A 23,302-nucleotide genomic window follows, 5' to 3' on the forward strand; every position below is an offset into this window, starting at 1 on the left:
CACCCATGTGCCCTGCGAGCGGAGCTGGAGGCAGCTGGAGGGGTTCCCCGAGGAAGAAGGAGCCGGCGTTGTCAGTGGAGAGGAACAAAAGGCTCCTGGCACGCTATGGAATCCACCTCGTGACCGGAGCGGGACGGCGCTAAACCGGCTGACGCCGCGAGCCGTTCCGTGGGGCGCTCAGCCCCCCAGCAGAGCCGGCCTCTGTCCCAGGGGCAGGGACCACCCACTCCAGAGCGGACACGCCAGGGTGAGGGGTCCGGCGTCTCGTGGAGGCGACGAGGGCTCGGCGCTGATCTCCTGAGAGGGGCCATGACGGGGTGGAGGGGCGGGAGGGACGCACCCGCGGTGCCCAGCTCTGGGCTGGGTGCGAGGAGCTGCGGTGGCGCCTGTACGGACACGCCGGCCGGCCCTGGCACATGGCTTCCCGCGGGCGCCCGCGGCCTTCCCAGCCCTAACTCACTGCCAAGGCCACGCGGCTGGAGCCCCTGGCCCGGGCCCCGGCCACCGGTCTCTGCCGGGTCAGACAAGAAGCGGGCAGGGAGGGATGCCCGGGAGCACCCCACGGCCCCCGTCTCTTCTGTACCCGGCAGCCTGGTTGGCTCTTTCCTATTATCTGTTAAAGTCTCAATTCCTGGGTCTCCCGGACATGCGGCTTCACGTGGCCCGGCGCCCTGTCAGGGGTGCGTGTCTGCGTCCCTCCAGAGGCAGGGTCCCTGACCCCGCATGGCTTTTGGGGAAGCAACTGAGGTTGAGTGAGGCCGTGAGGGCCAGGTCTGAAAGGACAGCGGCCGGAACCCAAGAGGAAACCCCGAGCGCCCGTCCCCTGCAGCAGGGCAGGCCCAGGGAGAGGCAGTGTCTGCAGGCCAGGAGGCTGGCCCTCCGTGGACACCAGCCCTCCGTGGACACTGGCCCTCCACGACACCGGCCCTCCGCAGACTCCAGCCAGCCCTTCATGGAAAACAGCCCTCCATGCACACCAGCCCTCCATGCACACCAGCCCTCCGTGGACACCGGCCCTCCACAGACACCAGCCCTCTGCGAACACCAGCCCTCCTTGGACACCAGCCCTCCACGACGCTGGCCCTCCGCGGACACCAGGCCTCTGCAGACACTATGACCCGTACTGCTGTGACGCCGGGACAGCAGCCGCTCTGGCTGGGGAGCCGGAACGGCAGGCGACTGTCCTTCCTCGCGGCAGCGTGAACCCAGGTGGTGCCTGGGGTGTGGGCAGCAGCGGGAGGGCTGGGTTGTCTCAGGGTCCGCTCACGCAGCAGGGCTGGCGAGGCCACCGTTTCGCGCTGAACTGGGGGGCGGTCAGCACTGCGGAGACTGCACAGGCCCCAGGCCCGGCAGGGCCAACACCGAGGCTGGGCGGCCCCTTCCCCGAGCTGCGGTCAAGCGGCAGGTTTAGGCCAGCCATGGGGGTGGAGGGGAGGCAGGAGGGAGGGGGGACAGAGGGGAGGAGGGAGGGAACAGAGATGGGGGAGGGGCAGGAGGGAATGGGGGGGGGAGGAGAGGAGAGGGAGGAGGGCCGGGAGGCTCTGGCAAGGGGGGGCTCTGAGGGCCGCGGCCGCAGGCGTGGCAGACCAGCGGGCCGGGAGGCGAGGCCGTGTCTCTCTGGCCACTGTTCCCAGCCGCCCGGCAGCCACGGGGGCCCGAGCCACGGGCAGACCCGACGGCCGGGGCACGCCGGGCTTTCCACACAACCCCCTTTACTGGATGGGACCCCCCTCGCCGAGAGCACCCGGCAGCGGCCCCCAAGCAAGTCCAGCTCCAGAGCTCCTGGGGCCCTTGGCTGCCCCGGGGTGAGCGGGGGAGGCCGCGGGGCTGGGTCAAGGAGACCCAGAGCCTCCAGCACCCACAGCTGGGAGGGCGTGGACGCGGGTGCGAGCCAAGGCAGGGTGGCCGCGGGACTGGGCGGCCAGGAGGGGTCGCTGGTGTCCGGGGGACGCACCCCCAGGAGGAGGAAGGGCCCGGCGAGGGCAAAGCGGGCGGGACGCAGGGCCCCAGCAGCCCACGGAGGGGACGGCGCTGCCCCGGGCACAGGCGGGGAGCTCTGCAAGTCCCGGGTCGCAGGCGAGTGCCAGATGTTCCACTAAAAATAACCAAATATGTCACTTTTGCGCTGAACCAGATAGCATCTTCAGCTGGCGTCCCGGGCGGGCAAGTCGCTTCCAGCACCAGAGGCTAAAAGCGCGGGGCTGGACGGGGGCGGCGCGGTGGGGGGACAAGGCCGCTATTGTGAGGTTCTCAGGGAAGCGCCCCCACCGCCCCGTGGGGGTACAGATTGGGGTGGGGCAGGACGAGGGGCTGCGCCTCGAGGCCCGGAGGCCTGGCCTTGCTGGGGACTGACAGGGGCCAATGTGGGGGCCCAGGAGCAAGCAGGAAAGAGCCTTCCTGAACGGGGCGCGGAGGGGAGAAGCAGGGCGGCAGCCAGGGCTGGGGAGCAGACCCCGCGTCTGGGTGGAACAGACACAGAGGCTAAGAGGCTCACTCCGTGTTTCCCCAAGTGTGTCCCGTGGGACACTAGCTCAGGAACCTTCTACTAAAAAGGGCCCCGGATCAAGCAAGTCTGAGAAACACTGGCCCCACCGCGCAAACGCGTCCCGTGCTAGGGGCGGGCTCTGGGGGGCGGCCAGCGCTTCCCAAACCCGTCTGCCGGCAGAGTGCAGCACAGGCCAGCCTGGCAGAAGCCATCTGGGGAGACAGGCTGTAAGTGGGTTGGGGGGCGTGGTGGGGAGGCCGGGCTCTGAGCAGCAAGGCCCCTCGTGACACGCTCTCGAGAGCCCGCCTTGCGCTCTCGGGGAGCCAGAGGGAGAGCAAAGGGGGCTCCCCACCTTCTCCCACGGCGGGGCGCAGAGGTGAGGTGGAGAGGGAGTCTCTGCTATGCATGCCCCTCACCCCCGGCCCCCTGCCCCCCTGAAGGCCCCAGCCCCCCTGTCCTCTTGGCTCCCCGCTGACACCCCAGTCTCCCCTGACCCCCACGGGCCCCCCGGCCTCCCCTGTCCTTCTGGCTCCCCGCTGACTCCCCAGACCCCTGCGGGCCCCGGCCTCCCCTGGCCCCTGGCCTCTGCCCCACTCTGCAGCAACTTACTTTCCTGTCATTGAAGTCCACGTTCTCCCCTTCGTAGTCTCCCTGTGACGGCACAGAAAGGGGGGCTCTGGTCACCGGGATGGCGAGAGTCCCCACCGCCCGCCCCTTCTCCTGACGAGGCGGCCCCTGCCCCACAGGGGGGCGGGGTGCGAGCGCCGTGGGCCTGGCTGGACAGGAGATGGGGCTGGGGGGCTGGACAAATCGGTCAGTCGTGTGGGCCACGTCCCAGCGCCCTGTCCAGGAGGGGCGGTAGCGGTCAGGTCTGCAGAGGCAGGGACCCCCACATCTTACAGAGTGAGGCTCAGAGAACCACGGGCCCTCCTGGGCAACGTGGTCAGGGGCTCGGACCCGGGCCTCCAGATCGGCGGGGCCGGGGGCGGCCCTGCGCCAGAGGCTCACGGCAACGGCCCGGAAGGAGCACAGGACACGGGCTCCGGGGTCCCGACGGGTCCGGGGCCACTTGGAGGGCCCTGTCCCGCCCACAGCTCCTGACACGGCCCCCAGCCCCCAGGCTGGAGGGCGCCCCCACATGGAGATGCCTGGGGTCCCGCGGCGGAGATGCGGGGAGCAGTGTTCCCCCTTTCCTACAAGTCTCCAGGGACCCTGCCCGCAGCCAGGCTGCCCCCTTAGCCCTCCTCCCGAGGCCAGAGAGCTAGACCTCCAGGGGGTGCAGCAGTGGGCGCCGTGATAATACCAGTCCCTCTCCACGGCCCTCCTGGGGGCTTGCTCTGTTCCCACAGGCGGCTGCAGTCGGGGCGCCGGACAGAGGCTCTCGTCGATGGACAAGAGGGGCTGTGACCCACAGCAAGAGATGGGGTGGGCAGCAGCCACCAGCGCTTCTTTCCCCTGGATGGTGTCAGGGGCGGGGGAGTGGACAGCCCGCAGCCACCAGCACCCTCCAGCCACCCCTCCCGTCACGTCTGTCCCCTGTGGCCCCACCGAGGCTCTGGCGACTGCGGATTTGAGAAGGGGACACCGAGGCTCAGAGAGAGCCAGGGGCTGTGTGCCCCCCAGGGAGCAGGGGTGGGGTGGCGAGGATGAGCTCTGGGGTCCTGCCTCCCAGGCCGCCCCCACATCTCCTGGCTCCTAGTCTTCCTGGTCATGCACATTTGGAAAGTTCCAGAGAGCCTCAGTGCAGGGTTCCCACACTGCTTGGGCCCCACGGCCCGTTCCCAGTGCCCCCTGAACTCTGGTCCCTGTTTCCATAGAGATGATAGGAAGAGAATCATCTCCGTCCTCCGAGCCAGGCGCTCCACGGCTCGGGCTATATTTGTCGGAATCCCGGAGGGATTTGGAGCTGCAGCCCAGGAAGCCACTTGCTCTGCCGTCCAGGGCCCAGAGCCGGGCCGGGCCGGGGCAGGGCCACGGAGGAGCAGCTGGCCGCGAGGGCCAGATAAAGGGGGCGCTGCCCCCAGCGTGCCCGGGTGGGTGTCCTGTCAGAAAGGAGGGCCCCTGCCTGGGGAGGGGGCGGGGCGGGCCACCGCTGACATTTAGGGACAAGGGCCAGAGCAGGAAGCCACCACCGCAGAGTAATTAGAACTCCCTGGGGGCGTGGCCCTCGGGGATTTGGGGATCAGATGACGCAGGGATGGGCTGTTTGTCAAGGTTACTCACGTCGTGCAGGGGGTAAGCGGCCGAGTAGACGCCGTTGGCCAGCAGACTGGTGATGCCTGGAAACAGAGGCAGAGGCGCGGTCAGGCCCCGGCCTCCCTCGCGCGCGTCCCTCAGGTCCAGCCCATGAACATCCCAATCACTGAGAACTCTCCCCGGCGGCACTGGGCCCCGCCACCTCGGGGGGTTTGCCGGGGAGATGATAAAAACATGCTTGATTGGCAGAATCAGGGGGGCCAGAGGAAACCCTGGAGGAAGGCAGGTCAGGGAGAAGGGGGCCCGGCAGCCCGACTCTGGGCTCGGTCACCCCAACCTCGGTGCCAGCCGGCCGCCCGCGCGGGGCGCGTCTGATCAGCGGTGGATCACGAGCCGTCAGAGAAGCCGAGTCACGGGAGGACGCAGACGGGAGGCGGATGGAGGCGGCCGGCGCACGATTGGAATCAGATTGAGGTTCATGGGAGAAGCCCCAGAGGGGCCGGAGGACCCCGCGGGCACTTACCGTATTTACCACATTTCCGTCTTTTACTTAGAAGGGCAGAGTCCTTCTTCCTTCCCTCTCCTTGCCCTGTTTGTACATCGGCTATTAGTTACGGGCAGAGGCTCGGAAAGGCCCAAAGCTGCACTTAGAGGGGGCTCCGGCCAGCAGCGCTGGGGGCAGCGGACCCGGCAGCTGGCTGGGGACCCCAGGCCCTATGCCGGGGCGTCCTGAAGGCACCCACAGCCTCCTGAGGTGGACCGGTCCTGTGCGAGGGTGTGCTGTCCGGCGACCAGCACGATCTTGCTCCGCAGGTCCCAGGAGCCCCGCTTCTGTCTGGGGCACTGTGCCTGGCCCAAGGGGCTGTCCAGGTGCTAAATGGGGGCGAGTTTTCACAGTGGCCTGGCCGGCCCACCCTCTGCTACACTGCTCTTGGCGCTGGTGGGCAAGCCTTTCCTCTTCCAGACCTTCCCACTCACAGACCACCTGCTGGCCAGTGATCCGGCAGGGCCAGGGTATGAGGGGTGGAGCCCGAGGGGGTGGTGGGGTGTGGGCACAGGCACCTGTGTGGGGGAAGTCCATGTGTGATAGACTGGACTTAGGGCTGCGTCCGGCTGGCTGGCCGGGCCTACTGGTCCTCGGGCCTCTTAGCACAAGGCTGCCACAGGGCCCTTGCACAGGCTGCCCCCAGGGTCCTGTCCGGGAGGCCCCTCTCACTCTTGAGGCTTCTGTCAAAGGGCGTCTCGTCGGGACGGCTTCTCCGATCACTGTTCCCGAGTGCCCTAGCTCTCCCCACTGCCTTCCGCCTGCAAGATTATGCCCTGGCCCCTGTTTATTATCTGCTTTCCTCCTCCGGAGAACGAGTTCCCTGAGGGTGGGGCCAGAGCTGGCGGCAACACGTCTGCAACCTGAAGAGTCCGTGTGGCGCTCAGGCGGATTTTCAGACCAGGCACCGACGTGCAATGGGGTCCTCAGAAGACCCTCGGTCTCTCTGCTCTCTCACCAGAGCCCTGCCAGAGGACTGGGGGCTTCCAGAGATGCCCGGCCCCTGGACACTGCGCACCCTCACAGCGGCAGGCACTCCACTGGAGGGGTCCGGGGACGCTGGGCCCAGCACTGAGCTGGGGCTGTCTTGGGCCCCTCAGAGGATCCTGCCCCATTGGGGGTGGCCTGGACCTTTGGGGACAGTTTTCCTGGCTCCTCTTGAGCCCGGATGGGCCCCCTCCCGCTGATTTCAGACATGAGTTCAGGGCGTTCAGGCCCCAGCCTGCCCCGGGAGTGGCCACTGGCCATAGTGGCCAAGAGACCAGCGGCCCCCACTCCTCCTTGCATCGTGCCTGCCGCCCTCCCCCGTGGGACCCTCCGCCACAGCCACCGCCTCTGCCGTGCGTCCATTCCCAAGGTGCCCCAAGGCGCCCCGCCACAGGAGCCACAGGGTGCCAGCGGCCAGGCTTCTCTCCCCGGGCAGTCTCCACTCGGGGGACCCGCCCTGCACCCCGAGCCTCGTCCCCAGTTTCAGCTGCTCCCCCAGCACCACGGGCGCCCCCGTCCGCACAGCTCTGTGGGCAGAACGCAGCTCTGGAAGGGGGTGCCAAAGAGCAGCCTGCTCTGTGACGTTATGCTCTGAGCTCAGCCTGCAACAGGGTCCCCACCCACGGTGGGGGCAGAATCTGCAGGGCGAGGGCTTTGCCTCTGCGCTGAGGTGTCCTGTGCCCTGGGCTCCCCACAGCCCGGCTGGGTGGTGTGAGGGCACCCTCTGGAGCCGGGGTGCGGAGGGCTCCCCAGCAGGCCCTGGCATGCAGCCTGCCTGGGGGCCCGCTCCCCTAAGCAGCCGGGGTGCCGGGTCCGTCCGGAGACCAGCTTCCCGCTGGGCCTTGCAAGTCAAGAGAGGTGGCCAGCTTGTCACCCGAAAGTGGCCAGGATTGACTGCTCTGCGGAGCTGCGGGGGGCCCCGTGGATCTCAAGTCAGAGCAGGGTGAGTCTGCCCAACCCGGCCGGGCACCACAGATGTGCTCCCGCCCAGCGTGGACTCAGGGCCGCCCAATTTCCCGTCCACATTCGCCACACAGGCGCGAACCCCAGGAGATGCCTCAGAGGCAGCGCCTGAGCCGGGGGCCTCACCCATGCTGTACTTGGCCTTCGTGCAAGTGGTTCTCTTCAGAATCTCGTAGACCTGCAAGACACGGAGGGCGGCGTCACTCCCACGGCCCCTCCCGCGCTGGCCGAAGAGGGTGGGCGCCCACCCCCAGGCTGCCCACTCCCCAGGACAGCCGGGGCCCTTTGCTGGGTGTGCCCCGCCCCCCAGGTCAAGGGTGCAGCATCCTTAGGACCAGCAAATGCACGTCAAGGCCTCCTCTCTTTTACTTCCAAAAGCAGGGGTGTGGCAGCCTCCTGGGGGTGCTGGCCGCCCTTCCTGCTGGTGTTCGGGGTTAAGGACAGTGGGGGGGGCCCTGAGCACCCACTTCCCATCTGCCCAGGTCATGTAAAAGGTTGGGGTGCACCTCCCTATTGAAACACGGACTAGGGCCTCAGTTTCCGCAGCTGACACCCCACCTTCCTCTCGTAACAGCTCTGGAAAGGAAACGGTCAGGCTGGAGAGGGGACTGGCTCTCCCAGGGGCCGGACAGCCGAGAGGAGTAGCCGCCGGGGGCTGCCGGCCTGGCGTGAGCGAGTCCTGGCGCTCGCTGTTCTGAGAAGTGACGCTACGTTAGTCAGCGGCGCGCTAATGACTCCGGCTGCAGCCGCGGCCTGCTCCTGGCGTGGCCCCGGGCGCTCGCTCTTCCACTGGAGCCCGACTGCCCCTGCTCAGATGCAGCCTGGGGGCTCCGAGGCTCAGAAGGGACGGTGCCACCCTCATGCCACCCGCGCCGCTGCCCTGGGTCCTGGGGCTGCCCTGGGTCCGGCTGTGGCTGCGAGGACGCCTTCTGCTCAAGGTCAAGGGCTCCTTGCTGGGCCCCGCGCCTCTCCCGCCAGGCTGGCCTTCCGGTGGGAGGAGGCGCAGCGGGCTTGGCTGCCAGTGCGTTTCTTGTTTAGATAAAAGTTGGGTCCTGGCCACACACAGCCAGCTTGGCGGGTGGACAAGTTGGCAGGGGTGGGTCAACACTGCGCCCGAACCTTCAACAGGGCAGGGCGGCCCGCTCCTCGGACGCAGCCCGCAGAGTGCACATCTGGCCCGTCCCGTCCCGGAAACCTACCCCGGCCCACCTGCTCTCCCTCCACCGCCAGCTCCTGCAGGCTCACGCCACGGGGAGGGGGCGGGATGGGGGCCGCAGGCAGAGGCGAGGACGCCCTGGATGGAACGCACGGGCCCGCCGCCCGCCTAGTCCCCAGAGCCGCCCACCCCCGGGCTCTATTCCTCTCACTTCATTGAGCTAATTATTTCTGAAACAGACAATTAGAGCTGGCTTCCACCCCGAGGAGTTCGCTGAAATGAAATTGCTCTCCGTTTCCCAGGCGCCCGTAGCGAGAGGATCCCCGCGGGCCGGCGGAACTTACGATGGTGCTCCGGGTCTTGCTGTCGAAAAATGAATCCTTGTCAGACAGGTCGAATCTGTGGAGATACGGGTGTGGGAGGAGATGCAGTCAGGAGCATCAGGAGACCCCGCGAGGCCAGTGTCCCTGGGAGGGCGGCTGCGGGGCTGTGGCCTGGAGACTGGGGGAATCCGAGGCCCTGGCGGGCCGCCCTCCCCCGGCGTCCTGCTGGTGACACCGCAGCCGGCGCTCTGGGGTCTGCGCCAGCCCCGCCAGGGCCCAGGCACTGCCCCCGCCATCAGACACCCGCAATGTATCAGCATCTGCAATGGCCAAAGGGCCCCAGTGTGGGCCGTGCACGTCTCCTAAGGCTCTGGGGGGCAGCGGTGTCGCCCATCCCCAGGCCGACGGAGCTGGGAGGAGGCCCCGGGCCTATTCTGAGGGACACAGGCGTGAGGGCAGAGACGGCAGCCAGGCCGGGGTTCTGGAGGGGGTCTCCGCCGGGAGCTGGTTCTGGACCCTCCCTTCTGAGTCTGGTCCCCAGTAGGATGGGGAACCCTGCAGACAGAGACGCCCCGGAGCCCTCCGCCCAGCGCCCCTGCCCCAGGCGGGGAGCCCAGGCACCCTCCCACCTCCGGGGCTCATCATCAACTCCCCTGGGGTCCCCAGGGTCCAAGCTTTCTCTTCCCACCCTGCTCACACTCTGGCGCTGCCTGGCAAGGCCCATGGGCGGCCCGAGGCCAGAGCCTGGTGGCAACGCCCTGTTGCCCCCGGGACGGACGGGGAGAAGGGAAAGGCTCAGCAGGGGCAGCCTACCCGGCACCCCTGGCCATGGGTGCCTCTCGGGTCCTGGTGCAGGAGGGAGGGGTGAGCAGACTCCCTGTTGGATGTCCTCAGAGGGCAGGAGTGGGTGGGGACGGGGAGCACGGGGGGGGGGGGGGCTGGATCAAAGCCCCACTTGGGCTGCACCAGGCTCCTGGAGGGCCACCCCAAGGGAGGACAAGCCTCTTCGTCCCCTTAATCCTCAGTTAAGTGACCTGGGAAGCCACCTCCCGGGCCTCTTCAGCCCTTGAGAGCTGCAGGGCCTGTGAGAGTGTACCCCAGGGGCTGCAGTCCCCAAAGAAGGGTGGGGGCCTTTGGCCTCAGAGGCCACAACCTGCCTTTCTGAGGTAATGGGTGAAAGCCTGACAGAGCGGGGAGCCAGGGCCCCACTTACAGGTGCTGCTTCTCCCGGGAGAAGGGGTAGGAGAGCCTCTTTGTGGTCTGGGGTCTGTGCTCCGCCACCCTGGGCTGGATGGGGTCTGTGATCTTCTGCAGCACCGAGTTGATTTTTTTCAGGAGGCCGCGGGTCTCGTTAATGTGATACAGCTGTGGAGTGGGGGAGGGGCGCCTGTCAAGGCCGCGCGAGACGGTGGGGCCTGTTCTCAGATGGCCACCCCGCTGGACGGCACGCCCCGGGGACAGCGCCGGCCCCCAGCCTGCCCCTCCACGCCCGGGTGTCCAGATAGAGCCCGAAGCTGGGGGTCTCAGGAGAGCCGGCCAAAAGTGCACTTAGGGTACATTCCAGAAAACCACCCCCAAACTTTACTTGGTTTCCAAAGCGGTAATCCAAGTGGTTTCAGAGGATTTGAGGGGCCGGGTCTGAGTCACCCCAAGCACGGCACCGGCCCTCCCCTCTCTGTGCCACACGCGAAGGGCAGCGCAGACGCCAGGCTGAGCTTGGAGGGCACAGGCCAGGTGGGGCGTTGCCGAAAGAGGTCAGAGATTAAAAAGAAAGACCCAGCCAGCTGGGGATGTAATTTAAGTGGGCCTGGGTGGTGAACGGGACCCGGCGGGCCTGAGAGGCCAGCACGGGGAGGCTGGGGGTCCAGTTGGCCCTCAATTGACACGCCACCAGCCCTCAGAAACCTGGTCTTTACACGAGAGGACGCAGAACACAGCAGGTGCTCGGAGGACGTGCGGGGAGTCACTCATCACTGTCATCACAGGGAGCTGGAGGAAGTGCTGTCAGGGGCCTGGGCTCTGCCTGTGCCATCTCCGGGGGTCTGTCTGGGGTCTCTGAAGATGCCCCTGCCCTCCACACGCCACCTGCCACAGCTCAGCCCCCGGCCCCACCATGCTGGGCGGTGTCTAGAAATGTTGCCACGAACCTTCTTCGTCGGCATCTTCAGCTTCAAAAACTCGGCCTCTCTGCACAGCACGTGCCAGGGCGCGTGGATCTTCACAAACCCGACGCCGGGAAGCTTGGTCTAGAGAGAGAGGGATGCCGGACTCCACACCCCTGGAGACATCTCCGGGGAGGTGGCTGAGAGCCCCGAAATAGCCAGGCCCCGAAGAGGCCCCTTTGTAGCTTGCCCGGGCCCTTGGGCCTAGACCGGGGTCCTCGCTGCCCACGGGTTCCCACTCGGGGTGAGAAGTTCAGGCAAAGAGGCCCCCATGGCCTCACCTCTGCCTGCACCCACCTGTCCCTGGGCAACCTGAGTCTGCACAGCTCAGTCCAACTGAGGGCGGCCAGGGCAGAGCAGAGCAGCCCTGCACAAGTCTGAATCCACCCCGCTGCGCTGCCGGGACCTTGAGGAACCACTTCCCAGGGTGCAGGCACAGCCTCGGCTGCTAGAGCTGGCCCCGTCGGCCTCATGGCCAGCTCATGTCACTCCCCCTTCACAATGGGGACACCTGGAGCCTGGCATTTGTGGACACAGTCTTGGTTCCCCCAAATTTAAAAACAGAACTTCCACCTGGTCCAGCCATCCCATGCCTGGCTACAGATCCGGAGGAACTGAAATCAGCACCTCAAAGAAACATCTGCACCCCGGACTCACAGTGGCACGGTCCGCAATGGCCAAGGCCTGGGAACAGTACAAATGTCCTCCCAGAGGCGAAGGGACAACAAATGCACATGCACAGCGTGAACACACACCACGGAATGTTACTCAGTCCGGACAAAGGGCTGACACGGGCCAGGGCTCCTGGGGTGACGAACCCCCCGCACAGGCAAGAGGAGGCGGCCTGGGGCTCAGGCAGCCTAGCTCCTGCTGCCCTGGAGGGGCCAGCGGGCAGGCATGGGCAAGGCCACTGGCAGCAGAGGCTTTGGGGTTGCGGGCCTGGGTGGGAATCCCGCCGGGACTTCCTTGGCCAAGAAACTAGGAGCTGCCTCCCTGGTCTCGGGCAGCCTCGGGGCTCTGAGACGGCAGGGCGGGGGGCGGTGGCCCTGCTCTGGGCGCTCCGGCAGGCCTCGAGGGGCGCCCAGCAGGAGCGGGGACCGGCAGCTCCGAGCAGCAGAGCTCATCCTGCCGCGACCGCCCGGGCCTATTTCCGTGCATTCCACCCCCGCACGCCGAGACCCAAAATACACCCGCGGCACCCATGGAGACGTCTCTCCAGCCCTCAGGAGCTGGCCCCGCGGGCCTCTGTTTATGGAGGGACGGGGACCAGGGGAACATCTGGAGAGCCTGGGGGAGGGGTCAAGGCACCAGTTTGGGAAAAACATCGACGGGATGTTTTCAAACGCGATGCCCCGCCAGACCTCTGAGCGGTGGGAAGGGCCCCGAGGCGGCCGTCCCTCCTCCCCGGCCAGGCCCTACTGGGGGCGGCCCACCCGGCAGCACTTGGGGGCGGGCCTGCTGGCCAGGGCTCCGTGGGGGGCAGGGTCCAGCCCCAAACGCTGCCCTTCTAGGAGGAGCAGGGCGGCCGAGGTGGCCCAGATGAAGCAGGGTCACCCCATCCCGGCCCGCCTGGCACTGACCTCGTCAGATCGTTCCTGGCATTGTCCTTTCAGAAGAAAATCCCCACAAAACAACCCAAAACACGGCAGTGGGACACTCGTGTGGAGGAGGTCAGGGTGCCCACCCCGTCCCCCACGGGGTGCTGGGGTGCTGCCTCCAGCCCCCGGAGGCTGGACCATGGGCTGGGAAATCGGGGCCAGTCCCCGTGGGTAGGGGGCGAGAAGTGGGTGGTCGCCGGTTGCTAGTGGGTGCCCAGAGAATCCGCTCCCTCCCACCTTCCCTGGCTCTCGGAGGCGGGCACCTTTCCCTTTTGGTGGGCAGGCCTGAAATCGGGGAATGTCAGGACTCCTGGGGTGGGAAGACATGAGGAGGGGCCTCCTGGCAGTGCCCTGTACCTCTCTGCCCCAGTGCTTGGTCCCAGGTGGGGGCCCCAGGGGGTATGCTGAGCACACAGCAGGGCCACAGAGCCTTCCCAACACAGTCCAGTCCAGTCCAGGAGTTGGGGCCACCTCGGAGGACAAGTGGCAGGACCTCTGGCTGCCACAGGGCCTGGGCAACCTCCTGGCCCTGACCCTCAGCTCTCAATGAGGACAGGCCCCTCCGTGGGCCTCTCCCAGGCTCTGCTGGGGACACCCGCTGTGCTTGAGGGCTGGCACTAGCTGCAGGTGCCCGATCCGCCCCTCTGACGGGACGCGCCTGGCACGGCCTGCTCTTCCCATTGGCACCGGCTTCCTGCACGGATGTGGGCTGGAGCTCAGGTTCTGGGGCCGGATCTGTCTGCTTAGTGGACTGGCGTGTCCGCGGGACAGGAAGCGCCCCAGGTGGGGGACGGAGTGGGCACTCGGTGACATTTCCTGAGGGAGCTGGGGTGGAAGAGGAGGGCCAGCCTGCACTGCGCCTCCCGTGCGCCAGCCACGGACCCCCGCATTCTGGTGCTGTGGTCTATCCCCACCCCCACAGGTGTCCCCACCGTAACACATGAGGATGCCGCAGCGGCGGAGGAGCAGAGGCTGTGGGGGGCGGGCCTGCTACGCTCACACCCCCCTCCAACAGGCAGCCCCAGGAGGCAATGCTGACCATCACCGGGATGGGGGGTTGAGGGGGGTGAGGGGGTATCTACTGGTGAGGTCACTGCCAGCTGGCCCCAGCACAGGAGCCCACCCCAGCCCTGCACAGAGCCAGCTCTGAAGCCTGGCAGTCCAAGGGCGAAACAAAGACGAGACCGGGGGCAAATACTCCGTCCTGCCTCTGCGGAAGGTGGGCAGATGACTCAGACGAGCCCGAGGGAAAGACGCGCCATGAAACAAACGGCCCAGCCTTGAGGCTGCCCCGGGGCTGCCACGTGGCCAGGAGGGGTCAGGGGCCGTCTGGGATCCAGGCCGCCCAAGCTGGGGAGTCCAACGGGAGCCAGGGACCCCAAGCTCACCCGCAGGTGACTCAGGAAGGGTCCCCTCCTCTGAGGCCGAGGACCTACCCGGGGCAGGAGGGACGGGAGAGGAGAGGTGAGCCCGGCTCCACAGGACTCCCAACGCCGCGACCCAGCGGGCCTGGGGACCTCAGCCCAGGGCCGATGCTGGCGTTCCCGTCCGCAGCGCGTGTGGGCGTGGGCTGGGCACCAGCCCGGGGCTGTCTGGGCCTTGGCCCGCTGCCCCCGCCCCCATGGCTCCGTGAGGCCGTGAGCAGTGGCCCCCGGCCGGACGTGACTCAGCCCGGCAGGCAGCTGAGGGGGACCCCGGCCCGGCTGGGGGTGCTGGGAGGATGACTGGCTACGTCAGCCGCGCTCACCCCCTTTGGAGAAACAACCGCGGAGCAGAGGGCTGCGCGAAGGACAGGAAACTATTAAAAAGTGACACAGCCAACTTGGAAAGGAACCAGACAGAACTTCTAGAAATAAAGGCATGTCCTGACGAGGGCTCAGCACTCAGCAGACGTTCTCCAGGAGAGGCGGGCGCCAGCGGCAGCGCCCACCCCAGCCGGCCCCGTCTCGGCCGAGGCGAAGCCGGCGTCCACGGGGCACATATCCCGCGTGGCCCATCCCCGGCCGCGCGGGCCGATCTCCCGGCAAGTCGGGGCACACGGGCGGCGGCGGGGGCTGCCGGCAGCGGCCGGCCCAGCTCCTGGGGCTTGGCGGAGCTGTGCCACGGGCTTCGCTGACTTAGGAGCAGCCTTGAAAGAAGCGTCCAGAGTCCACCACAAAGCCAGGGCCTGAAGGGAGCGGGCGGGGCATGCAGACGCCTCGGGGGAGGGCCCCGGAGTCGCAGACCCCTGGGCCCGAAGAAGTGTATGTGGAATGGGAGAAGCTCCAAGGGCCACAGGGTGATCACATGAGACAGGGAGCCCCTCGCGTCCCACCCATGGACGAGGGCCCTGCTCTCCCCACCCGGGAGGCCTGGCCGTGGGGCGTGGTGGGGCCACAGGTCTGGGACACCGCATGGGTTGGGGGCAGGCCCCGCCTTGGGGCTGTCCTGGCTGTCAGGATAGGCCCCCGGCTCCGGTCTCGGACCTCAGTCCTGTCCTTCCCTCTGCAAGGGGGTTGGCAGGGCACTGCCCACCTGCGGTGGGATTAGAGAGCCCGCTGGGCCACACCCCCCGGAACACGTCACTCATTTGTTCTTACTGAGATGTGGGTTGCTCAAAGTCGGGGATCCCCTACCCAGGGTTGTGCGGAGGGCCCCTCCAGTGCTGGGTGACAGGTTCCTGCTCGTCTCCACTGCTGGCCAAGCCCTAGCACTGCCTGGACGCCTCCCGCTGCCCGCAGGCCTCAGGCCCGTGGCCCGGCCGCCCCCCTCCCTCCCTCCCTGCCATCACCATGAGCCTCCGGAGCCCTTCTGCTCCCATCCGCAGGGGAAGGGTCCTGGGGCCGGAAGGGCAGCCTCTGCCGGGGACTTGGGAGTCGGGGTGTGCCTCCCCGGCCCCCAGGAGGAAGGAAGCGGCACCAACTCTGCCTTCCAGGTGGGAGTCAGGTCCAGAGAGGGGAACCCACCTGCCCCAGGCAGCCCCACTGAGGCACTGAACCCCACCGGGAGCGCAGAGCCCGCATCTGGCTGCTCCCACTGGGCATCCTGCTGCCCCCACCCCAGCCACCCCTCACTTGCTTTTCAAAAGCAGCCCCCACAACAAAGATGGACCACGGGGGGCGGGGGGACCTCAATAGCAGCGTGACACCATCTTCATAGTCTCTGCCAGAGCTGCCCAGTTCAGGCCCAGGGCAGCGCTGGCCGGGAGGGAGTCAATGTGTGGCCTCCACGGCAGTGACCCCTGGACACAAATCATGGCGGCGGCTTTGAGGCCTGAGCTGCGAAGGCTGATGGGCTTCGGCTACAAAGGGACATGTTGACCAGGGACTGTGCTCGTCCCTTTAATGGGAGCCCTGGAAGCTGACCCTGCGCTGGGGTGGGGGAGCAGAGGGAGCTGGGGGAGAGGGAGAGAAAGGGAGGCAGGGAAGGAAGGAGGAGGAGGGAGGGCAGGAGATGGATCTCGAGATAGAGGGGGGAGGCGCTGGGGAGAGCCAGGGGAGGGAGCCGGGCAGGGGCGGGCTCTCCTGGAGGAGAGGGTGTGGCCCCCAGGCTCTCTGGAACCCCTTTGGGCCTGGCATGAGGCCAACTGGCAGGCTTGTCCACAGTCTGTTCCCCGGGGCTCTGGGGGCAGGACATGGGGGGGGACTCAGGGGGCCCCCAGAGCTGGTGAGGGTATTTGCCAGGGCCCTTGCACACTCCTGGTTGTCATGCCTTGGGGGTGTTACTGGCCTGGTAGAAGCCGGGGTGGAGGGGGTTGGGGGTCCCTAAATATCAAAACCCAACAGTGCGGAGGTTGAGAACCCTGTTGACGCTTCTTCACCTTTCAGGGACCCTTGAGTGTTTGAGCACCGGAATCTTCGGCTCCCGCCCCCCACCCCCCAACTCTGCATCAAATTGTGCAGGATGGGCAGGCGCCAGGAACTGAACCGGCAGGCCCAGAGACTGAGGGTAGGAACACCCAGTCCCAACTCTGACCTGGGGTGGGGGCGGGGCTGGGATGGGGTTCAGCCCCAGGAGCCAGATTTAATCAGTCACATCCCAGTAACAAAACCTCCCAAACCCCAAAGGACAGGGTTCAGAGAAGGCCCGGGTTGGGGCACGCCTGCAGAACTGGGGAGCCTGGGGCTCCTGGAGCGGGCGGGGAGCTTCGCGCCCCCCACCCTGCGGGGCTGGCCCCCATCTGGCTGCTCTGGAGCCTCAGCCGGGGGTGACAAGCAGGTAATCTGGGGGCTCTGCAAGCTGCTCCAGGGATGACCCCCGGGGGGGATCCTGGGGACCTCCCATCTACAGCCACGGGATCAGATGTGGGAGCCACCCTGGCCTAGGCCTGGCGTCCGCTGGGGCGGGGCAGTCCTGGGAGCTGACCCCTCACCTGCAGGCTCCAGGTAGCCCAGTCAGGAAGGGGCCAAGCTGCAGGACCCCCAGCCGGTGACACAGAACTGCTGGGGGTGCGGGGGGACCACTGCACAGAAGCAGACCCCGCGCTTGCCAGGAAGACGAGGGCTTTCTGTGACAGCCAGGCAGCTCTGGGCTCGCCTTCCCAGGCCGGCCGGTGCGAGCTTTTGAAAGGACGTGTGGGCTCCGTTCCCACTGCAAGCTCGGCCCAGAACTTGCCATCACGCCAGCATCTGCCAAGGAGATGCCGCCGTGCCAGCCCCTGAAGCACTCTGCCCGCGCCCACCGGAGCCCCGCGGCAGACACAGGGGGACACCGAGGCCTAAGCCGCTCAACACGTTTCACCAAGGCTGGGACCCGGGGTTACCAGACCTTGGGGTCCCTTCCAAGAGGGGATCTGAAAGCTGCTGGCTGGACAGAGCGTGTCCCTCGGAGAGCACATAGGGGCCCCGGCCCCTGCAGCCACCCCTGCCATGGGGTCCCCGGAACTGCGAGTCAGGCCTGCAAGGGCCCCTGTGTCCCCAGCAGCGCGACATCAGCTGGAACAAACTGCGGTTCCGAGTGCCCCACTGGGGTCCAGGACACGGTGGCTGGAGCGCCCCGGCTTGGCACCACCAGTCTGCCGGCGAGTCGGGGAGGCGGGGTCCCTAACCTTGGCGGGGTCGGGGCTTTGCGCCTGACCATCCAGCCTTTTAAGGTCCTGGGCTCACCTGTGACCCAGTGGATCACCTGGCAGCCAACCCGCCTCCTGCAGGGCGGAGGCCTCTGGGCGCCCACCCAGCCCCCAGCTGAGCACGGCCGCTCGCGCAGGGGTGGAAGGAGGCCCTGAGCATTCTAGGTCCTCTCCAGGGGAGCCAACAGGCGCATCGTGGAGGACTCGTGGCCTGGGCTCCTTGACTGACCAGCTTGCTGCCAGGCCCGTGCCGCGGGCCCCACAGTACTCAGGGCTCAGCACCGCCTGCCGTGGGCCCACACATCCACACCAAGGGGCCACCGCGGGGAGGCAAGGCCTCTCCAGCCCGCGACGGCCCTCAGCTTGCGCAGGGGCAGCTCAGTCTGACCTTGGGCTGCAGGGCAGGGAGGGGCACAGAGCAAGCCCCAGCCGGCGGCTGATGCCCTGGAGAGCTGCTCGGTCTCACTGGGGAGGCCCTGGAAACCAGTGCTGGGGTCACAGGGGCCGTGGCCACGGCCCCGGCTCGGCCACAGCGACCTTCTCATCTGCAGACTGAGACTCCGATCACCGAGGTCAACCACCAGGATGCAGAGAGAGTGCAGTCCTGTCCCTCCGACGGGAGCCCCTCCCCAGGAGAGCAGCTGACTGAAGCAGGAGATGCCTGGACCCTGAGGTCACTGCCAAGGAGGTCAGCCCCTCCTCCTGCGGCCACGAGCAGAAACCGCCTCGTCCCAGCCCCGGTCAGCGTGCCCTGCAGCCTGTCCAGGCAAGGCTCCCCACCACCCGCCTCCGCCCCCTGCGCCCCCTGCGGCTCACGTCCTCATCGTGCTCCAGCTCCAGGCCGGCCTCCAGCAGGTTGCCCTCGTACTCCTCCCTGCGGAGCCGCTTGTCGTCCTCGTGGTAGTCCATGGCCGGCTCAGCGGCGCCCACTTCCTCCGGAGCCCCCTTCCCAGGCAGCGGCTGGTCCTGCTTGACACTGCGGGCGGCCAGGCCAGCGTCGCCGTGCTGGGCCCTCCGGGCCAGCGTCCGGCTGCCTGAGGGCCTCTTGTGGTGGTAGACCAGGATGTAGTCCACCTTGCGCTTGCCATCTCGGAAGTAAAGCCCGTACTTGCACTCGGCATCGGGGTCCACCGACAGGGAGTTCAGCAGCTGGGGAGACACACGCTCTAGTCAGGCGCCTGCTGGGCCACGCTCTGCTCGCCGCCCTCCCTGGAGCGCTGGGGCCAGGCCAGGCCTGGCGCCACTCGCCAATGGGACACCGAGAGCTGGTGGCCCACGCGTCACCCCCCAGGAGAGCTCAGAGTCTGCAGCCCAGCTCGGGCCAGGACAGGTGGGTGCTGGCAGCTTTGGTCACAGCGGCCCCAGCCCCGGGCCCCACGGCCCCCAGCCCCCTGGCCCGCCTGGCTCCTGGGGGCTTCCTCGCACCAGCCATGTGGTCAGCGACCAGGCCCGTGCTGACAGCTTGGGTTGTCCCCAAGGCAGCCCAGGGCGGCGCATCGGGGTTCAGTGGTTTATGTGGGAGGGGGTGGGAAGGACCAGAGTGAGGGGAGGCGACGGGGTGGTGACGGGGGCTCTGGGGCCGGGACTGCCTCGGTTGCCTCATCTGCCCAGAGGGCAGAAGTGTGGGGCCAAGGGACGCCAATCTGGCATGCCTGGATTTCCAGAGCTGCCCACGGGGGGTGAGGCGGAGGGCAGGGTGGCCCTGACCCCTAGCAGGCTGGCCCTGGGGTCAGACACTGTAAGTCTAGTGCCCGGAGTGACATCTCGTCTGACGCTGGCCAGTGGATTTCTCGTCAACGTTCTAACAAGAGACGCTGAGTGAAGTCAGTGGCCTTATCCCAAGGCCTGCTCCCATTCTATGCCGCTTTGCTTAAGGCTGCCGAGGGCATCCGTGAGGGCTGGCAGGGGCCTAGGGAGCAGCTCCAAACCTGAGTCCAGCCACGCCCACCCCTCCTGCCCCGCGGGAGCGTCCACCCAGCTCTCCGTCCTCCTGCGCACCCCAATTCCACCTGTGTCCACCCATGTAGGATGGGAGGATAACAGAAGCTGCTAGTACTTGTGCACATCCGGGAGGGGTCTCTGGTTGGGGGGTTCACCCGCTAACCCCCAGGACAGGTGCCTGGGGCCATCCCGCCACCTGCCCTCTGTGCCCACGCAGCCCACACACCCTCATATTGGGTCAGAGCAGGATAGGGCTGTGGCGGCCAGGAAGACCCGGGTACTCACGAAGGAAGTCTGCTGGGCAGGTGAGCCCAAGGAGCCCCTCAGAGCAAGGTGGGCTTGCAGCCTTCGGGGTGGGCAGGGGTAGGTGGATACCCCGCCTGGGCCAGCATCTGGTCCCTCTCCACAGGGACCCATGCCGAGCCCCCACAGCCTGGAGCTGCGCCCCTTGAGCAGAGCCTGATGTTGAGCACAGCTGTGCAGGACACTGCGCATCCCCTGCCCAGCACAGCCTCTCCCCCTCCACCGCCACCCGGGCCTGCATGGTGCCTGGACATCCTTGCCTCCTCTTTGTGTGCGCTGTGCTCCCGGCCTCAGGCCCACCCTTCCTTTCTGTGCCCTGCACGGGCAGAGGCATGGCCCCCATGACCTGGGGTCTCCCACCGCTCCTGCCTGGGCAGTCCTCATGTGCCAGGGCCACCTCTGAACCACACCCACCAGCTCTTAACTCATGGGGCCCCTCAACCCCACGGCAGGGTCCCTGAGGTGGGTCCCTGAGGTGGATCCCAGAGAGGGTGTCTGGGCTTGAAGAAGCTGCTCTGCCCTTCTAGCTGTGTTCCCACGGGCACAGTTGGCTCTCCCTGCCTCTCTGGATCTCTTTGTAAAATGACCCAGAGCTGGTATCCAAAGCCCCTCACGCAGTGCGACCCCTCAAAGGGTAGTTGGAAGGATCAGACGTGTCATCTTTGCAAAAAGTTCACCCGGGCCTGGCTGAGGCCAGCCCTCTGCAGAAGCGCACTCCCTGGGACCCAGGGGATGAGCTCACGGTCACCGCGGACCACGGGCAAAGATGGCGGCAGGGCCGAGTCCGGATTTGCAATAGTCCCGGAGGAGCTGGTGCCCTGCCAGCGGGAGGCAGCACCAAGCCAGACGAGCGGGCCCGGGCCTCCTCCCAGGCCTGGCCTTGCCACCGACTCGTGTGACCCTGGGCACGCTGCCTTCTCCTGGGTTTTGGAAATGGAAGTAGCTACCTGGGTGAGTGTGAGGGATCAGCAGCCCTGGCACAGGAAGTGCAGGCTCTCTCCTGCCACCTGCTACGCGGCTGGGAGGCCGGGGCCTGGAGAGCGAGAGGAGGGGACAGCCCCCCTCTGAGACGTCCACGAGCAGGGAAGTGGGCTGTTCTCGTCCGGGACAGGACAAAAGGGCCAAGACTGAACCTGCAGCGGAGTGGATACGCGAGACTTCGGATGCAAAGGCTTGGGAGAGCTCCAGAAAGTTCTCCTTTCTGTGTCCCTGGGACAAGGGCAGGCAACTCCTCAGTCCACCCAGTGGAAGGCAGGGGTTCCCCGCCCACCCGTGTAACGGCTGACACCCCAGCGAGGTGTGGGGTAAGTGGATGCGAGGGGATGGACGCAGGGTCCGGCTGGCACAGCCAGGCAGGGCCACCAGGCCCGCAGACCGTGGCCGAGATGCCACCGGCCCAGCAACGTTACTGCGGCACCCCACAGTCCCTCCTGAGGTCACAGGGATCTTGTCAGGACAAAGAGGCGGGAACCCCGAAGCACTTTGAAGATTACGGCCTGAGTATTTGGAGGTACGGAAGGCGCGTCCCCGAGGAAGGGGGAAACAAGGTGGAAGAAGCTCCTTGGGGCTTCACGGAAGGTGGGGGGACGAGGGGGTCCTACAAGGCAGGAGCGCCTGTCCCAAACACCACGGAGGGCCCACACCTGCCCCTCCAGACTCTCAGGAAGGCGGAGAACTCGGGGTCCGCCCTGCACCTGCGGGCACCGGGCAGGAGCCGCGTCCACGCGCCGGGGGCGGTCAAGCCCGGCCAGTGCAGGCTGTTATCCTAAGGGGTTGCCCACATTAGTGTTTTCTGCCAATGGGAACGGAAGCCAGGGGCCTGCAACACTTCTTGGGGTTCTGGGATGCTCTGAATGTCAGGCCCAAGGAGAACATCCATTTTCAGCCTCACTTTGCTCCTAAATGGCTTCGATGATCACCAGCACGTCCGCTCAGATCAGCGCGGGGCCACCCTGATCACCCTGCGCGGGCACCGGTCCCGGGCCTCAGGGCGTCTGGGCTGGCCAGCACCTGACCCCGCCCTGGGAGGACACTGCGTGTGAAGCAGAAAGTAGAAACACTCAGGTGTCAGCCCAGAGAAAACGGATGAAATAAGTCGCACCCACCCCGGCTCTGACTTAGTCTTTTCTTCTTACAGGGCTTTACTGTGAGCGTGAACGTGACTTGACCCTTGAACTCGGGGATGGCCGGGAGCAGCAGCCCAGGGACGCCCAGAGCCGTGGCCGCGGGTTGGCCTCACTCTGACGGCCGATTTAAGTCCACGCCTATGGGATCGGGTTTGGGGTGCTGGTCTGGGAAGCGATAGCAACGCTCAGAAAGGCGGCCCACGTCCTCCGGCCTTTGCGGGCGTGGCTGGTGACTCAGGTGTGAGTGAGCAACAATTATTGGCTTGAGCTGTGCCAGGGATGCCCATGGGGGCGCTCCCCTGCCGCGCCTGCCCCCCTTCTACAGTGGCAGCCTCCTGCCTGTCTGTGGCCAGTCTGTGGCATCGCGCTGCCCTCTCTCCACAGTCAGTGGCCGGATTCACAGCCCCCCGAGCCCATGATCCCTGTAGGGTGAGGTAGAAGTATCAGGCTTTTCCGCCCTCCCGCCATTAGGATAGATGAGGGAACCCTGGGGTCCTGAGTGCATGCCTGATGGCGGCACCTGAGTGGGTACACCTGGGCTGAGGGACTGCGTTTGTAAGGGCGGCATCACGGGGACGCCGGCAGAAGCCAAGAACGAACTGAAGCCGAGAGCAGAGAAGCAGAGAGAAGGCCAGAGAGCCCAGAGAGAGTGAGGATGTGCTGGGGGCTGGGAGGCCTGCCAGCCTCCCGGCCCCCCAGCACCCCTGCCTGCCGTGTGCCTGGTAAATCTAAATAAAAGACCTGCAAAAGCCACTGAGGACCCTGACTCCTCCTCTACCCGGTCTGCTGGGTCAGAAAACCTGCCCTGTGCCCAGTCCTGTCCTTACAATACCCCAAACCTGCCCGTAGAGAGAGTGCGGGCAAAGCAAGTGTCCGGAGCCTCATCTGGTCCTGTCTGCGGGGGCCTGGATGGGAAGACCCAGTGAAGGGCCACCTCCTCCAGCTCTGGGGCCTCACCGGGGTCCGGGGGAAACAGCCGTGGATCCAGGCAAGCGGAGGCCCCGGAACTAACCCCGGAGCCCATGGCATTTGCCTCGTCTTATTTCTTCATTCCACGTCCAGTTCCTCACCAGGCCTTGTCCCATTTCATGTCCAGTTCCTCACCAGGTCTTCCTGCGGGTCTACCTCTGCAGGTCCAATTCTTTCCACTGGACGTCACCATCCTCTCACGCCTCCAAACAGGCCCCCCACCTCTGGGTGGGGATGTGACATCCCTGCCCGAGGCCCCACCCCCAACTCAGGGTGGGAACCACTAGCTCCTCTGACGTTCAGTCCTCCACGGCCACCTGTGGCCACCTGTGGCTACCTGCACCTGTGTCTCAGGCCTTCGGAGCTCTCCTTCTAGCTGGTGGGGGCTGGGAACTGGCCACCTGGCCCCTCTTGGCCTTTGCGGGCGGCACAGGCCGCCCCTCATCTGAGGAGCAGCAGCAACTGTGTATTGCTGTGAGTTAAGCAAGTTACCAGGGGCCAG

General features: G+C 66.7%; 1 protein-coding gene across 3 annotated transcripts in view; it reads right to left on the reverse strand.

Annotated features, from left to right (window-relative positions):
• Positions 1 to 23,302, reverse strand: part of ANO1 (anoctamin 1) — a gene marked incomplete at its 5' end in the record, with an annotated part of 98,662 nt that overhangs the window by 30,100 nt on the left and 45,260 nt on the right. For 2 of the 3 annotated variants that reach the window (XM_084245913.1, XM_084245912.1), the window contains 7 exons: positions 3,095 to 3,136; positions 4,709 to 4,764; positions 7,302 to 7,353; positions 8,676 to 8,730; positions 9,868 to 10,019; positions 10,802 to 10,900; positions 18,278 to 18,610. In XM_084245913.1, the coding sequence (XP_084102039.1) occupies positions 3,095 to 3,136; positions 4,709 to 4,764; positions 7,302 to 7,353; positions 8,676 to 8,730; positions 9,868 to 10,019; positions 10,802 to 10,900; positions 18,278 to 18,610 (789 nt within the window). Of the gene's footprint in view, positions 1 to 3,094; positions 3,137 to 4,708; positions 4,765 to 5,204; positions 5,271 to 7,301; positions 7,354 to 8,675; positions 8,731 to 9,867; positions 10,020 to 10,801; positions 10,901 to 18,277; positions 18,611 to 23,302 lie in introns of all 3 variants that reach the window. The other variant, XM_084245911.1, reaches the window with a different exon arrangement.

This window comes from Talpa europaea (genome assembly GCF_964194135.1).
Source record: "Talpa europaea genome assembly, chromosome: 1".
NCBI classification, from domain to species: domain Eukaryota; kingdom Metazoa; phylum Chordata; class Mammalia; order Eulipotyphla; family Talpidae; genus Talpa; species Talpa europaea.